This window comes from Festucalex cinctus, chromosome 18 (assembly GCF_051991245.1).
Source record: "Festucalex cinctus isolate MCC-2025b chromosome 18, RoL_Fcin_1.0, whole genome shotgun sequence".
In the NCBI taxonomy this organism is placed as follows: Eukaryota; Metazoa; Chordata; class Actinopteri; order Syngnathiformes; family Syngnathidae; genus Festucalex; species Festucalex cinctus.
Genome location: NC_135428.1, coordinates 18,524,031 through 18,542,634, shown reverse-complemented (window position 1 = coordinate 18,542,634; position 18,604 = coordinate 18,524,031). Strand labels below are relative to the sequence as shown.

General features: G+C 36.6%; 1 protein-coding gene across 5 annotated transcripts in view; it reads right to left on the bottom strand.

Moving 5' to 3' along the window:
• ntm (neurotrimin) overlaps nt 1–18,604 on the bottom strand; it is a 106,351-nt gene that overhangs the window by 27,555 nt on the left and 60,192 nt on the right. For all 5 annotated transcript variants that reach the window (XM_077505045.1, XM_077505043.1, XM_077505044.1 and 2 more), the window contains 2 exons: nt 8,758–8,990; nt 4,834–4,959 (listed from right to left, as the gene is read on the bottom strand). In XM_077505045.1, coding sequence (XP_077361171.1) covers nt 4,834–4,959; nt 8,758–8,990 — 359 coding nt within the window. The remainder of the gene's footprint in view (nt 1–4,833; nt 4,960–8,757; nt 8,991–18,604) is intronic.

Here is an 18,604-nt window from a genome sequence, read left to right as displayed (position 1 = left end):
GGACATATTCTGTTTAATTGTGTTGGTGTCTTTTTAAAGGTTAAATATTTATATTTCAAATTGAATTATCAGCCTTTTGTTTTCCTGATCCTGATTTTGAATTAAAACAAACAAACAAAAAACAATTATAACTGTCAAAAACGACTAATAAATATTTAAACTGATACATTTTTCAGTCATATCGCCCAGCCCTTTGTTCCGGTCCATTTAAATAATTGATTCAATATATAAAAATATAGAAGACATTGTTGTTGTTCTTTTTTAACACATTTGTAGATACTGTAAAAATTTGTGGTGTTTTAAGATTAATGTTTACAAGCAACAAATGTCACTATAAGTTTTGAATATTGAAATTAATCGTATCGAATCGAAAATTGTATCGTTCCCAAACTTAATCGAACCGTATCGAACCGTTCTGTTCTGAAAGATAATCGTTTTTCAATCGAATCGCAACTTGTGTATCGAGATACATATCGAATCGGCCTCATGTCAGAGATTCCCACCCCTACCAAACACAATTTCTCTTCATAACATTATGTGGCCCTTGCGTCCTTCTAAGTTTCTGTATGTGGCCCTCAAATGAAAAAGTTTGGACACCCCTGGTTTAAACTGTGTGTTGTTTCTTGAGGTTGTGGTGATCCGGAGTGGACTTTGGAGCATAGATGGAGAAGGAGACCGTGTCAGTTTTGAAAGGGATTAACCGGTTGAGGCATGAGGAGAGTGTATTGTTGAAAAATTGACAAGATCAGAAGCAGTAGAATATGGGAGGGGGAATTTGGTGATGACATGGCATAGGGAAGAGGAGAGACTTGGGAGGGAGGGATTTCAGGTTATGGAAGGTTAATGTTCAACGTTGTCTGGTGGTGAGAGTGAGAGTAATGATGTCTAGTGTAATGGCCAGATGATCAGAGAGGTAAGGTCAGTCAGTCAGTGACAGGGTATGAATGGTGAGAGAAGGTGAGGAGCAGAAGATCATGAGGCAGGATCTGAAGCCACCGAATTTAGGGGAAAAGTCCTTAAACTCTTCGGTTCGACCTTGTTTTTCCTTATTTGTTCAAAGTGAGAAGTGGTGACCAAAACACGCCAGCATCCTCTGATGTGGAAGCAATACAGATAAATTTGACTTGACTTGATTGAGTAGAGACCAGCGTCCCCCCATAAGAGTGTGACATTGTCAAATGGATGGCATTGAATATAAAGTCCCTAGTGTGAAGTGAAAAGAGCCTTGCCAGTGATTTAAAAAAAAAAAAGGCCATTCCACTCTCCACTCTGCAATGATGTGTGTATGTCCGGTCAATACCTGAAACCGTGACCTGTCAACTCATACCATACGTCTAAAACCGTTCTTATGGCTCCAAATGCAAAAACATTTGAGCCACAAAAATATATCAACTTAATCCACCATAGCTGGAATACATCCCACAGGGTCATTTCACTGCAACAAGAGATGCCAGCCTCCAGCTAGCAAGCGAGCTAAAGCCTGGATCCCAATGAGAAGACAAACATTTGCGAAAGTAGAGTAGCGAATGTTGATATCTAATCAGGGTTCGTGCAAAGTCGCAAACGCTTATTAGATGTTCGCCATGTTGAAAATGTATTTGCCACAAGAAAAACCAAAACCCATTAAAACTGTTGGCTAACATCTAGCGAACGTTTTGCGAATGTTTGCAACATTGAATGAGCCCTGACGAGAAATCAATATTCGCTACCTTCGCAAACATTTGCCCCTTAAGTAGGATACAGGCTTCATAAGCTCCTGAAGATGGACTTTTTTTTAAATCACTTGTACTGTAGACGCATATACAGAGAGCAGTGTTATGGTTAATAGTAGGGATGTAACGATATCCAAACATCACGATACGATATTATCACGATATGAAGGTCATGATACGACAATTATCACAATATTGTGGGGGTGTTAGAGATATTTAAAAAAGATCACAATATTGTAAAAAAAAAAAAAAAAAAGAGCGCTCATACTTAAAAAAAAAAAGCACAATATTGTGCTTTTCTACATAACAGCAATGCATATAAAGCACCTACAATGTCTAATAACAATATTGAGGCACTTACTTGGTAATGCAAGCACACATTGATCGCTTCATTAGCAAATTAGGTTTCCCTTCATCTGACATTTAGCATAGATTTTAAACATAGAATCCCAAAACATCCCTAATGAAAATTAATTTGGACTAATAAACTAGCCACTAGAGGGTGCTAGAACTGCAAAAATGGAAATTAACCTGACTTTTTTTAACATATGTGTTCCTTTTAAATATTGTGAACATGACGGCGACGATATTGTGGCCGTTTTAACATCACGATATCACGATATTGTCCTTATCGTGACATCCCTAGTTAATAGTGGATCTCGATCTTAATTTAACTGCAAGGTTTGATCTTAGTTTAACTACAATGTTGAGCATTTGGCAAGAGGTGGCCAGTCCCGTCGCTCTGTCATTGACGGATGTCCACATTTTCGGTGAGTGCCCACATTTTCAGCAAATGCTGATGCGCAGCCTAAAAAAATAAAAAATCCACGGACTGAGCAAAGGACTGAAGTAGGTTTTCCTCCGTCGATCCGGGTTAATATCGATGGTCCTTGCTGAAAATGTGGGCACTTGCCACGACAGGGCCAACCGAGAGACCGACAGAGAGACCAACCACCTCTGTAGTTTCATTCAACAATAAATAAAATATGTTTATAACAATGCGTTCAATCAAATTTATTTGGAACATTTCTATTCAATTCAGTGATATAAATGGTGAGTTGGTGGCATGGTGGATGACTGTTTAGATCAGGGGTGTCCAAACCTTTTCATTTGAGGGCCACATACAGAAAATTAGAAGGACGCAAGGGCCGCATAATGTTATGAAGAGAAATTGTGTTTAGTCCTAAAAATTGTACAAATAATTTATTTTTCCTTTTGCATATTTATAAAAATTGTACAGTATATAAACCAATTTATTTGTAATATGGCAATAGGGTTATTATAGTTTTGGAATTTTTCATTTAAGTTTTTGTTTTGTTTTGAGTTTTTTTTTGTTTAAATTTAGTTAGTTTTAATTAGCAGGGTGGTTCTGTTATTTTTTTTATTAGTTTTAGTTCATTAATAAATGCTTAGTTTTAGTTTAGTTCGTTTCAGTATTAGTTTTAGTTTTTTTTTTTTTTTATGTGTATTACTTGTGCACAATATTTAAAAAACACCGTGGGTGCAACATTATTATTCTGGTTTATATCTAAATAAATCTACTAAAAATCACATTTAAAATCATCCCCAAAGGCTAATGCATTAAATTAATTACCAAAGACTAAAACGAAGGACATTTTTGCTATAATTTTAGTTAGTTTTATTTTTAGTTAGTTTTGTAAACATAAAATGTAGTTTCAGTTACTTTTCTTTTTTAAAAAGCATCTTCGTTTTTATCTTATCTCGTTAACGAAATTGTAGTTTTGAATTTTAGTTTTTTTTTGTTAGTTTTAGTTAACTAAAATAAACTTCAATAGCACCTGTGTTTTTCGACACCCTCCCTTCTTACTTTGACCATCCCCAAACATTTTTGTTTTTATTTTATTTTACTTTAACTGAGTCAAATGCCATTTTTAGCATATGTCGCGGGCCACTAAAAAATGGATGGCGGGCCGCAAATGGCCCCCGGGCCGTAGTTTGGACACCACTGGTTTAGAGTATCTGCATCACAGTTCAGAGGTTGTGGGCTCAAACCCATGTTCCAGATTCTGCAATTAACCTGGCAAGAGCCAGCTTGATTATGTGACTCACTCAAAGGAGTTCTCCACAGTTTCAACCTGGAACTGCTCTAGTGTGATTTGATCTGGAAAGGCGGGACATTCAGTTCAATACTTCAAGCTGATAGAACAATACGACATGTGCACAGCTACCAAATTTTTGTTTTGACCAATTGAAAACTTTGTCGTCGCCATTGTCGTTGTAGGTTAAAAAATAAAAAAATTTAAATAAAAACACCAGCATCTTTACCAGCTAAAAATGCACGAAGCGCCTCTTGCTGTTTTTCATTCAACAAGAGAATTGTGAGTAATTCTGCGCAAGCAGAATGAATTGCAGCCTCCATGCATTTGACCATGATAGGGTTTGTTTGTTTCCCACGGCCTCTGCGCTTCTTGTTTTCGTCACAGCTGCATATCCTGCCCCCAAACATAATCTTCCTTTGCGATTGGTCCGAACTGGTGAAAATGAGCGTGCTCGGTACAAGATGGCTTCTAAGGGAGTTTGTGAACTCACAAATCCCGCGAGAATTCATCTTGCAGACAAGGTTATGTTGCTGTGGGGATTCATGCAGAATTCAGTAACTACGTGACTGGGGAGCTCAAATTCTTATATACTTTAGAGGGGAAGTGGCGCCTCATGCCAGACTCCAAAGTGCACACAAGCCTTTTGTCTCTTTTTGTAACTGAAAAGCAGAATAAATGGCGTTGAGAAAACATAATAAAATGATTTTGTACGTATTTGTTTCTCATAACTATGCATAACAGAGCTCTCTGCATTATTCCTGCTATTTACGTCCATCCAATTATGCAAATTAATTAGGCCAATTAGACGTGGGCCAGTTGATATTCTGACCGACAATTATGTTTTGATGATAATCCGGAAGAAGGTAATGATGGGCAGCAATGAACTGGAAAAAGCACCCAAGGTCACGCAAGGTCTAAAATTGAGTGATAAACAGAAGGGCAAGTGGGAAAGCAGTTGCTCAAAAGGAAGAAAAGTGAATGAAATTCAGAACAGAAGATTGGGGGGCGGGGAAGAGTACAACATCATAACGGCATTAAAAAGTCATATCTGTGCAGTTTACCTGAAGATGAGATGAGTTTCCAGCTAATATAAGGCTCTGGTTTGCCGTTGGCTTGGCACAGCACGGTGACATTGGAACCTTCATTAACCACAATGTCTCTTGATAGATTGATGATTTTTGGTGGTACTGTGAGAGAAAATTACAAAGTGTGATTAAGCATTTGACAAGTAAATATAGCACTTGAGATGCACTGTCGTGATGTATTTTCCACAACAGCAATGTGAATGTTATTGTCCACCCCCTGCTGCGTGTGCTTGTACAAATGTAAAAGTAGCTAGCATGCTGATTTTTGATTAATTTATCAGTCATTTCATTCCGTCATGTTCTAGCGACAATGCTGTATACTTGGATAAAAGAAGACTGACTCCATGCTGAGTCATTTCACTCTTAGATTATGAAATAATTTTCATTGTATTCATTTAATTAATTTATAAAAGAAAAAAAAAACAATATACAAATGTTCTGCACTCTAAAATGAAGAGCAGCAGAAATCAGACACGTGTGAATGAACCTCCAATGAGCCTAAGCATCATACAGCAACATTCCTGTAAACAAGCAATATTTGTTGTTGACTGTGTAATGATTATCGGCCGGTTGTAACTTTTGCAACCTTATCACAGACAAAGGAATTTCATTTATTTCCCTGGACATACCACCGTGGTGGTTAGGGGGCTAAGAGCATCCTGCACAAACAGACAGCCCCCACCCACTCTGAATTGAGCTCTGACTGACACAAGAAAAAAAAAGTAAAAGCCTTGTTTTGCAACAGAATAATGAATTATGAAATGTTGACTTCATGAAGTGTCATGAAAATGTTCCATTGCAGTGGCAGTATCAATGAATTAAAAGATACAACCATATTTGTATTGGGTTAATATTTTTCCACTTTTATTTTAACAGGAGCATGAAAAACAGGAAAAAAAAAATATCGTGCATCTTATTTTATTGTCCGTTTAGAACGGATATACATAAATACAGGACAGAAAGATATATATTAGCGATTATTTGTGCTTAATAGTGAGTTAATTATTAGTCATGCGATTAATTACGATTAAAAATTTTAATCGACTGACACCCCTAATATATATATATATATATATATATATATATATATATATATATATATATATATATATATATATATATATATATATATATATATATATATATTTTAGGGGTGTGAATGGCCTAGTACCTGACGATTCGATTCATATCACGATTCACAGGTCACGATTTGATTCGATACCGATTAATCCCGATACGAATTTATAAGTCGATTGTTGCGATTTTTTTCATTCAAATTTAGAAAATACTAATCAGTAAGCTTGTAGAGTGTAAGATTTATATGAAAATGTATTGTTTATTTATCTGAAATTTCAGTCTTATAGAGGTTGTAATCTGTTTCATGTTTGAACAGCATTAAAATAAAATTTTAAGGCTTAATGTTCCGTTCATATAACATTCTTCCATGCTCAAGGTGTGAATCCTAAAAAAAAAATAAAAATAAAAAAATCGATTCTGCCGATTATTGAATCGATTCGGGAATCGCGCGATGTAGTATCGCGATATATCGCCGAATCGATTTTTTTAACACCCCTAATATATATATATATATATATATATATATATATATATATATATATATATATATATATATATATATATATATACATATATATATATATATTAGGGGTGTGAATTGCCTAGTACCTGACGATTCGATTCGTATCACGATTCACAGGTCACGATTCGATTCGATACCGATTAATCCCGATACGAATTTATAAGTCGATTGTTGCGATTTTTTTCATTCAAATTTAGAAAATACTAATCAGTAAGCTTGTAGAGTGTAAGATTTATATGAAAATGTATTATTTATTTATCTGAAATTTCAGTCTTATAGAGGTTGTAATCTGTTTCATGTTTGAACAGCATTAAAATAAAATATTAAGGCTTAATGTTCCGTTCATATAACATTCTTCCATGCTCAAGGTGTGAATCCTAAAAAAAAAATAAAAATAAAAAAATCGATTCTGCCGATTATTGAATCGATTCGGGAATCGCGCGATGTAGTATCGCGATATATCGCCGAATCGATTTTTTTAACACCCCTAATATATATATATATATATATATATATATATATATATATATATATATATATATATATATATATATATATATATATATATATATATATATATATTAGGGGTGTGAATTGCCTAGTACCTGACGATTCGATTCATATCACGATTCACAGGTCACGATTCGATTCGATACCGATTAATCCCGATACGAATTTATAAGTCGATTGTTGCGATTTTTTTCATTCAAATTTAGAAAATACTAATCAGTAAGCTTGTAGAGTGTAAGATTTATATGAAAATGTATTATTTATTTATCTGAAATTTCAGTCTTATAGAGGTTGTAATCTGTTTCATGTTTGAACAGCATTAAAATAAAATATTAAGGCTTAATGTTCCGTTCATATAACATTCTTCCATGCTCAAGGTGTGAATCCTAAAAAAAAAATAAAAATAAAAAAATCGATTCTGCCGATTATTGAATCGATTCGGGAATCGCGCGATGTAGTATCGCGATATATCGCCGAATCGATTTTTTTAACACCCCTAATATATATATATATATATATATATATATATATATATATATATATATATATATATATATATATATATATATATATATATATATATATATATATATATATATATATATATATATATATATATATATATATATATTAGGGGTGTGAATTGCCTAGTACCTGACGATTCGATTCGTATCACGATTCACAGGTCACGATTCGATTCGATACCGATTAATCCCGATACGAATTTATAAGTCGATTGTTGCGATTTTTTTCATTCAAATTTAGAAAATACTAATCAGTAAGCTTGTAGAGTGTAAGATTTATATGAAAATGTATTATTTATTTATCTGAAATTTCAGTCTTATAGAGGTTGTAATCTGTTTCATGTTTGAACAGCATTAAAATAAAATATTAAGGCTTAATGTTCCGTTCATATAACATTCTTCCATGCTCAAGGTGTGAATCCTAACCCGAAGTCAGACGTTTTGTTGAATATTTTTCCATTAAAAATGGAAGTTTAAAAATCGATTCACACACACACAAAAAAGAAAAAAAAAAAATCATCGATTCAGCCGCCTATTGAATCGATTCGAGAATCGCGCGATGTAGTATCGCGATATATTGCCGAATCGATTTTTTAACACCCCTAATATATATATACATATATATATATATATATATATATATATATATATATATACATATATATATATATATATATATATATATACATATATATATATATATATATACATGTATATATATATATATATATATATATATATATATATATATATATATATATATATATATATATATATATATATATATATATATATATACACACACACATACACATACAGTCATTAAACACCCAAACACCAACACTGCTAAAATCAGTGGATTTTACTGGGGAAAACTGAGCGTCATCTGCATAATAACACTGAAATGCTGTTTTATGATGTGTGTGTGTGTGGGGGTGTGTGTGTGTGTCTGTGTGTGTTGGAGTAGGGCAACCTCAAAAACATGCATGACTCCAGCCCTCGAGGAAGTGGACTTTGACAACTGTGGTAGATTATAAAAACACCCTTCATATCTTTGAAGATTATCACCTCCATAACCTTGAAAAAGGCCTTTTATTCTTTTGAAGAACCAAAATACAAAATTAAACAGCTTTTTTTTTTTTTCAGGCTGTCAATGAACAGTGTGTACGTAAGCCATTCAATGGGTTTAGTTGTAGTGCATGCTTTGTATGGCGATAAAGGGATAAGTGACACCATTTCTTTTGGTGTCTTGAGCTCTTTTGTTACCTTGAACGAGGAGGTGCACTACACTGGTTGTAGGTCGCCTGCTGGTCTGGACGGCACAGACGTACTGCCCCTCATCTGTCATTTCCACGTTTTCAATCTTGATGGTAAACTCCTCATGATTAAGTGTCACCAGACTCACCCTTGGATCCACAGACCATTTTTCATCTCCGGCATATAGTATACTTGACCGATTTAGCCATGCTGTGTGTGTGACAATTTCCCCCTGTGCACACCTATGGAAGATGAAAAATGCAATTCAGTTTTAGCGTGAACACATTTCTTCCAGCAGACACTTTTAATGGAGGGAAATAAATTACAAATACCCCCTATTAACCTGAAACATTTTATTACTCATTCCATAATTTTAAATGTTTGCCTCTGTGGGAAAGAATTTAACTACAGAGAACAAATTAATGAGCGACATCAACTGCGACATTTATTGGTTGAAAATTAAACACCAAATATTTTCCCTCTTCTACAAATCATGTTTAAAAAGCATCACAAAACAAGTAAGCAAAGATCACAAAGACTATTAACCACTCGGGTTTTCAGAACAGGGTTTTTGTTTTGATTCTCTTTTGAAGGTATCAAAATGTGACACTTTATCAGCAGCAATATCAACTTATTATGACCACACTTTTCAGAAGTGAACAGCAGTAGTTGTACTTGAAGCCATGCCAACTCCAGTAAGAAGCAGACTGATTTACATTGTGGGACATTTTTTTGCGTCCGAGTCCAAGTCACCTGATTTTGAGGATCTGCCAATACTGAGTCGCGATTCCTCTGATTCCTCGGTAAAGTATTGAGGGGAAAAAAAGTGCTTCCAATTTTTTTTATTTTTTTTTTAACAAAACCATCCCAATAATTTTGAGGGGGCCCATCAGAAGTAAATATTTTGTTTGGCAATATGTTTACTCTGGATGATTTTGTTGCTTTGTAGCCCCTAAAATACTACTACTACTACTACTACTACTACTAATAATAATAATAATAATAATAATAATAATAATAATAATGGCGGCACAGATGAGTGGTTAGCACGTCCGCCTCCCAGTTCTGAGGACTCGGGCTCGAGTCCAAGCTCCGGCCTTCCTGGGTGGAGTTTGCATGTTCTCCCCGTGCCCGCGTGGGTCTTCTCCGGGTACTCCGGTCTTCTCTCACATTCCAAAGACATGCATGGCAGGTTAATTGGATGCGCCGAATTGTTCCTAGGTGTGCTTGTGAGTGTGGATGGTTGTTCGTCTCTGTGTGCCCTGTGATTGGCTGGCAACCAGTCCAGGGTGTACCCCGCCTACTGCCCAAAGCCAGCTGAGATAGGCTACAGCACCCCCTGCGACCCTTGTGAGGAATAATCGTTCGAGACAATGGATGGATGAGTGGATAATAATAAAAACAAAATTGCCAAAAATGAAAACCCCGATCTTTTTCTCCCGATACCGATCAGCTGAAAAGGACGTGATCGGGATTTGGTTTCCGATCACGTGACGGGGATCGGGACATCCCTAATAATAACCCCTTCAAAACTAGGATTGGAAGACGTTTTCAGGTCCTCTGTTTCGTATTTGCGAGGTTTTACATCTCTCCAGAATTCTGCCTGGTCATGGCAACAGAAATGGTCAACAATTGATCACTTCACATAAAAACTGCAGTGAGCACGTCTGCCTCACGTGCTTTTTATGCAACGCAACGTCCCAGCTGTCGTTGCCAGCCAACAAACGCTGTGAAAGGGGCAAATCCAGCGCTCCACACCAGTCCGCTGTCTCAACCTCCCGGCTGGGGCTTAATGCAAGCTGACATCCCCGCTGGCCAACAAGCAGCCTCGTGCCACTCTGTTATCCCGGATGGTGTTTTTGTTTTTCTTTTGCAAGGCAAAGCATCCCTGGCTGTCTTGAAAGGCTCGATATAAATATAATTTATTATTATTGTCAAAGAAAAAGACACTGGCATGAGAGAATGATCATTTTCTTATAGTGGGCGCCAATGGAGAAGGTTATCGTTTTGATATTTTCAGCGGTTAAAGTGAACATAAATAGAGATGTCCACATACACGTAACAATTGAGGCAAGTTTTCGGACATTATAAGCCGCCTATGTTCATTGTCTACAGTTACCGGTATTTTGGTGATGTCACGCCAAGACATGAGAGGAAGGGGGATGGTGTAATGAACTATTTATCGAGTGGCGTTTCAAGATTAGTTATTTCTTCAATGATTACTCCAACAATTAATATGATCGAAAATGCAAGCTAGTTAAATTCTCCTACAAAAAAAAGACAAGTCAGGTTTCTATCCAATTGTTTAGAATTTTTTTAAGCAAATTTACAGAAAATGCGCAAAATGGACATGCAACTATGCCCATCTGTTCTTCTTTTGTGAATACTGAGTGGGGACTGCGCCGCTGCAAGTGGCGGTATACACCATAGAGATGTGATCCCCACCAGTAATTTCAAATAAGAACAGGAAGCGACTGTGCTGTGCGATGACGTTGTACCAGTTTGCTTTTGTAATTCTTGATAAACCGTAGCATTTCTTTTCTGTTTTCCATTTAAAATTGCATTAATATTTGCTTCTTTAATTAATTCCAAAAATATGTCCGTTTGGTCGTCCCACCCAAACTTACCTGCATTATCGTCCACCATTGCTTTGTGACTATAAAAGTACGTGTAACTTGTATTCGGTCTTATTTATTCTTGTTTATTTGCAAAACCTGTTTCCATAGCCAAAATTCATATTTTCCTTTTTTTCGATACACTTCAAAATCCACCCTCTCCAATTCTTCACCGATTCTGTTCATAACTTTCATGGACAGAATTTCTAGGCGCAAACCAAGGTGCTGAGGGGGTCCGGTTTGATGACCCTGGGGACGGCCCAGGACACGCTGGAGAGACTATGTCTCTTGGCTGGCCTGGAAACGCCTTGGGATGCTGCCGGTGGAGCTCGTTGAAGTGGCTGGGGAGAAGGAAGTATGGGTTTCTCTCCTAAAGTTGCCGCCCCAGAAACCCGACCCCAGATCTGTGGTAGTAAATGGATGAATGGAAACGTACTGTAAGTCCATTGCATCTCACAGGTATAACTGGAACAGCAGGTGAATAGTAAAACTTATTTTTAGACCACTAATACCCCTGCTGAAATCTTGTTTTGAAATTGTCACTCGTTTTCATTATTATTTCATAGATGTTGTCACAAATTTAAGTACACGCTCTGTTAAAATAACATGATAGACCCCAAAGATTACAATGTGATTTATGCATTCGGGATCTGCAGCTTTTGCTGCATTTTCTTCAACGTACCCTGCCCCAACGACTCATTAGGCAAGGTTATATACTGTATGTCATTCTCATGATCCTTCTGAAAGATCCTAGGGGTTTACCCCACATCAGATAGGCCACATTTTCCAATTAAATGTCTGCTCTAGCTCAGCTTGCTCCTATCAGGGGCATTTGTGAGACGCTGCCCACCCAGCTCCCACCATACCCCCACCCAGATATGTCAAAGCTGCCAGCTCTAAGGGTGATGAGCTTGGCTAGGTTGTGGCGGAAATTAATTTTGACCACCTTTATCCAGGCTATTACATTGGTTCATAACCACAGCTCATCTTTTGAATGACAACTAACTTGAATAATTGTTTAGTTTTTCCTTTCAGGTTGGCTTTGTCTTAGCAATGACATCATTACACCTACCTACATAAAGTCAAGCCTAATTTTTGTGTTGCAGTTTTCACAGTGAATAACTCCAGGTCTGAGATTTAGCCAGACAGGCCTTTGATAACAAATACAGTGGAACCTCTACTTACGAACGTCTCTTCATACGAAATTTTCGAGTTACGAAACGCCTCAACGGGAAAATATTGCCTCTTGTTACGAAAGAAATTTCTAGATACGAAGGTAAAAATACATTACCGAACGCAAAATACTTTTGGCTATGGCTATTTCCTACCATAGGTACCTATGAGCGTAAATACTAGATCGGTGTTTGTGCATCGTTCTGGCATCCCATTGGCTAAGACGAACCTTCTACCATAGGTATCTATGTGCCTAGATACTAGATCGGTGTCTATACAGCGTCCTCATCATTCATCCCGCGGCCCATGAGGTGTTCCGATAGTTTTTCGTAAATGTATGAACTAACGGCCAAAGAATTTGTGCAAAAATTCAAACAATTGGTGATTGATGAAGGCACAGTAAGTTTTTAATTGCGACGAGATGGGCCTTTTTTTTTCTTTTTTTTTGGGGAAAAAAGATGCCTCGCCATACCGGAAGTTTCCATGACGTTTCAGAATTTGTTTAAAAGAATCGGCCAGAAAAAGTGTTCACCAGTCGGGTGTTTGCTCACTAAGATGATGTTTGCCTTGGACATTTACGAAGGATTGTTTAAAAATAAAAAAAAACAAAAAACAAACAAACATCCTTGGATCAGTTCTTTGCAAAACACCAGGCAGAAAAAACACTTCTGAGAGAGAACATGAACCAAAGAGGGCAAAAAACGAAGGTATAGGACCATCATTTTTATTCTTTACTCTATTCTTTGTTTTTTACATTACGCAGAACTCTCATTTATTGTGCAATAATCTAATTGTAACATGTATTTGTTACATGTTTTGATGCATTTTTATGCTTTATAAAACATTTATGTCTGGATTTTGGGAGGCTCGGAACAGATTAGGGCATTTACATGGAAAATGCGTCTGTACTTACAAAATTTTCTACTTAAGAACTTTCTTCCGGAACCAATTAATTTCGTAAGTAGAGGTACCACTGTAGTCAAGTCGTGTTGTCACAAAACTGAAAATAATCCATCCATCCATCCATTTTCTTAACCACTTACGCCTCACAAGGGTCACGGGGGTGCTGGAGCCTATCCCAGCCGGCTTTGGGCAGTAGGCGGGCTACACCAGGAACTGGTTGCCAGCCAATCGCAGGTGTACTGACAAATATTAAATATAAATAGAAGACCGGTTGCTGATAATACTGTACAAATAATAGAACCCAATGTCCACTCCAAGCACAGACAGCGACCTCCTCCCAATTTAGGACTATTTGCAGCGATCGAAGGATTTCATCTGCCATGATTGGATTGCAACAAAGTTACATGCTATGCTAATGGCCACAGTGAAAGCAAGCACACTCGTTGCACACCGAATGGGAAAAGCGAAAGTATGGAAGAGGTCTCACGATAGTTGTCGCGACATCATGGTGTTTGAGCCATGCTCAAGTGCTCATGTTGCCGTCTTCCTTCGATTCAGTAACCAAATGAACAAGATTAAGAAGCTCTAGTTCCTGATTGTATGTCATCATTTGTTCAATGATTCACGTAGCATTGACAAAAAAGAACAAGTGACAAAATGGAGTAGTTTTTGCATAGTTAAAATTACATTGGCTCAACTTAATTAAGTAGAATACAAAACAAACCACATTCTCTTTACTCAAGCATAAGTTTTCCTAACTAGAGAAGCTTTGTTGCATTTACGGAATGGCTAAATTTGAATAACTTAAAAAGATACAAAAGGTTACCTCAATTTATTAAGTTGGTCCAGCACTATTTCTGTATATAATTAAATGGAGTAGTTTCACACAATGAAAATTAAGTTGGTTCAACTTGAGATTCTAGCGTGCAAAACAAATGGTTTGTACTAAAGTAATCTTGTAGCATTTACAAAATGGCGGCTGAGTTGAAACAACTTTAAAAAAATAAAATAAAATATATCCATGCAAATTGTTATCTCAAGTTGTCAACTTTTCAGTTTTTAGAGTGTAGGCAGCGTGTTAAGAGACATTGGGAGAAAGAGGAGGTCCTGCCGTTGAGGAGCACGTTATCCTACATCACTGCATGCTGTGCCCCACGCAAGAGTGACTGTGATAAATTCCTTGCAGAGGAATAATCATCATTCAAAAACAGGAATTGGTCAGCTATTACATTTTACATTAAAAAAAATAAAAATAAAAATCACAGGTCTCATGAGGACATTTCTAGATGGATCAAGGGTTGTCTGTTGACAGTGGTAAAAGATGCAGTCAGACATGAGTCTCTGTGGACTACTGTATGTTGTTTGCAGATGACATTGTGATCTGTGGTGAAAATAGGAAGCTGGCGCGCACAAATTTTGTGTTAACTGTAAATGAGAGGGAGGCAAGTGGAAGTATGAGATTACGATGCGAAGTACTTGTAATCAGCCATTCAAAAGACGGTAGTGAGACCAGACGGGTTTTATGGTTTGTAGATGTGACCAGTGACCAGAAGACATGAGACACAGCTGTGGAGAAAGGACAGGATCAGAAATGATCTCATCAGAAGGACAGCACAAACTGGATGGTTTGCAGGCCAGACTGTGATGTAGGGGACAGTGGATATATCACTGGAAGGATGCTGTAAATTTCGAGACCCGCAAGGGGGCAAAGAGGAGATTTATGGATGTGAAAAGACTTGTGCGGGGAGAGATGGAAGTGGATGATTCGTTGTGGCGACCCAGAAATAGGGTTAAGCTGAAAGTGAAAGAGGAACAGTATTTCTGCTACTGCAAAACAAAGTGAAACCACTGACGTTGAATTATCCTGGGGTCAAACAATGCTGAATTCAACCACGTTTCCACATAATACCGGCAGTATTTTTTATTTTATTTTTATTTTTTTTGCTGGAGCCTATCTCAGCCAGCTTCGGGCATTAGGCAGGGAACTGGTTGCCAGCCAATCGCAGGGCACACAGAGACGAACACCCATCCATACTCACAAGCACACCTACGGACACTTTGGTTGTTTCTTTACATCTATTTACTATTAATAAAGATTTCCATATGGTCATTTTGCATACATTTAGGATGGGGAGAGGTGGGATGCGACCAAATAATTTTTTACTTGAGGCCTAATTTAGTCAGGAGCAGTGTTGTCGGTAACCCGTAACTCAAACTTTTTTGAGTAACGCATTACTAAAAAAATTTGCTTTCCAAAGTAACTAGTAGTCTAACGCGTTACTTTATTCTACAAAGTAGTCTGATTAAAGTTACTGTCCAGAGATTCAATGCGTTACGCCACATTTTCATGAAGAAGGCAAAATATCTCACTGTTGTAACAGTCACAAACAACTGCAACTAACTACCAAGATGAGGCGGAAGTCATTGATCACCACACTGAATTCAGCCATGGTCTGGTCGTGAATGGTTTGCACATTCAAAACAAAAGTGATGATACTTTTACTACTAGTTTTATTAACCAACAGGCACACAACGCAACAAAAAAGTGTACATTATGGACCATAAAAGTGGTAAAAAAAATAATTTACTTCCATCCTCAACTGGTCCGTGAAGCATTATGGGATGAGGTCGTCTCCGCCCTCTCGGCAGGGGGAGTGACGTCAGACAAGTCATGTTTTCAGTATGCACGAGTCGACTCGAGTGTACACACTGGAATAGCGGAACAAACAATAGAGGAATTAAGGGGATTTTCATTTTCAACCTGCATAGATTTTTATTTTTTGTTTTATACAAAGTATTTATGTTACAAGAAGTCAAGAGAGACTGCCTATTTTGTTTTTCATTAAAAAAAAACAACCTTTATTTTCACGTTAAAAATGCACTTTCAATAAAGTATTTGGAACTCCGTTTCTACCGCATTATTTTTATGTTGAGATGGTGTTATCGGCAGCTGCTGAAAGTAACTAAAAAAGTAACTTTTAATATAACTTAGTTACGTTTAAAATCAAGTAATCAGTAATGCAATTTAGTTACTTTTAAAACCAAGTAATCAGTAAAGTAACTAAGTTACTTTTTCAAGGTAACTGTGGCAACACTGATCAGGAGCAGCCCTGCACTGACCTTACAGATGAACTTAAAGACCTACAACATTTTTGGGTAAAGTAGGGCTGCAAGCCACATGTCCGCAGCCTCCAACTGGCCCCTTGCAGCCTTTATGAAGACAAAATAAAAAGTCATGCACTACTTTTATTTGGATGTGTAGCACAATCTCCCATTCACTCTCAACTACTGGAAAAACATGCTGGAGACCCCATTTCTTCTAAAGGGGTGGGATGTAATCCCAGTTCTCTTAAAACAGGGCTGTCCAAACTTTTTCATTTGAGGGCCACATACAGAAAATCAGAAGGACGCAAGGGCCACATAATGTTATGAAGAGAAATTGTGTTTAGTCCTAAAAATTGTACAAATAATTTATTTGTGCTTTTGCATATTTAGAGAAATGCTACAGTATATAAATATAGTATATAAACTACAGTATATAAAAATATTTAAAAAAAATTATTTGTAATATGGCAGGAGGGTTATTATAGTTTTGGAATTTTTCATTTTAGTTGGTTTTATTAGTTTACAGGGTGGTTCTGTTAGTTATTAGTTTAGTTCTTCAAAAAAAAGCTTAGTTTTAGTTAGTTTGTTAGTTTCAGTATTATTATTATTATTTTAATGTGTATTACTTGTGCGCAATATTATTATATAAAAAAAAAAAAAAAACGACGTCATCTGAAGGCGCTTTTCTATTGGCTGCTGTTAGATTACGTCACTTCTGTGTGACATACTTTCAAACGTCATTATTCCGGTTTATATCAAAATAAATCTACTAAAAATCACATTTGAAATCATCCCCAAAGGCTCTTGCATTAAATTAATTACCAAAGACTAAAACGAAGGACATGTTTGCTATAATTATAGTTAGTTTTAGTTAGTTTTGTAAACATAAAATGTAGTTTCAGTTTGTTTTCGTTTTTTAAAAAGCATTTTCATTTTTATTTTATTTCGGTAACAATATCGTTTTTTGAATTTTAGTTTGAGTTTTTTCATTAGTTTTATTTAACTAAAATAACCTTTAATGGCACCTGTTTTTCGATACCCTCCCTTCTTACTTTGACCATCTCCAAACATTTTTGTTTTGTTTATTTTATTTGAACTGAGTGAAATGCCATTTTTAGCATATGTCGCGGGCCACTGAAAAATGGACGGCGGGCCGCAAATGGCCCCCCGGGCCGTAGTTTGGACACATCAGTCTTAAAGGGACAGTAACATGCACCTCCTTTGAGTGAGCAACACAAACACTATCAAACAAATGTTTCACCTGAGGTTTAACTACTTACCATAACAGTTTTAATTAATTTTTATCATCCTCTCAAGTGAAATACAGACTGCAAAGAAAGACCATGTTTAAAATGTAATAACCTGCGAAAAGTGACAAAATAGAAACTCTCAATTAAAATGTTAATTGACACAGACAAATTAACCTTGTGAGGTACTATTTTATTGTTTTGATTTGCTATATTCATTTCAATACCTACAGGGATTTACACTCTGCTGCATATTTTTGATGCACACCAGATAGACAGCCAAACCACACACATGACAACATGCAACAAGAGATGTCAGTGTTAACGGCAAGGCAATGGAATACTATACAAATAAAGTACAAGAATAATAATAATCATCATAATAGTAATAATTGAGGCTGCCATATGGACACTGAGATGATTTGGTTGTTGATTTTCCCTCCAACACGCAAGCACGCTCACACACAAGCACACAAAATGACAGACCGCGACAGCCCTCAGTGACATGCATTCATTCCATTGACAATGACAGCTTGTCAGACTGAGGACAGGTTCTAAAAGCACAAAGCTTGCTTTCAGCCCACTATGGAAAAAGGGGTGAATGCATTTTGCGCTGACAGAAGCACTGATCTGACCCTGCATATAAACAATTGATTATGAAGAAATTAATACAGTAAGCACTGCACTGTATAAAACTATAGGTCCCAGTTGCATCATCTTTCACTAGCATCAAAAATTTGTCATGGAGCGGATTATTTTGAATAGTTTCATACTGTCATACTGTGTATCTATCATCAAAGCACTTGACTACAA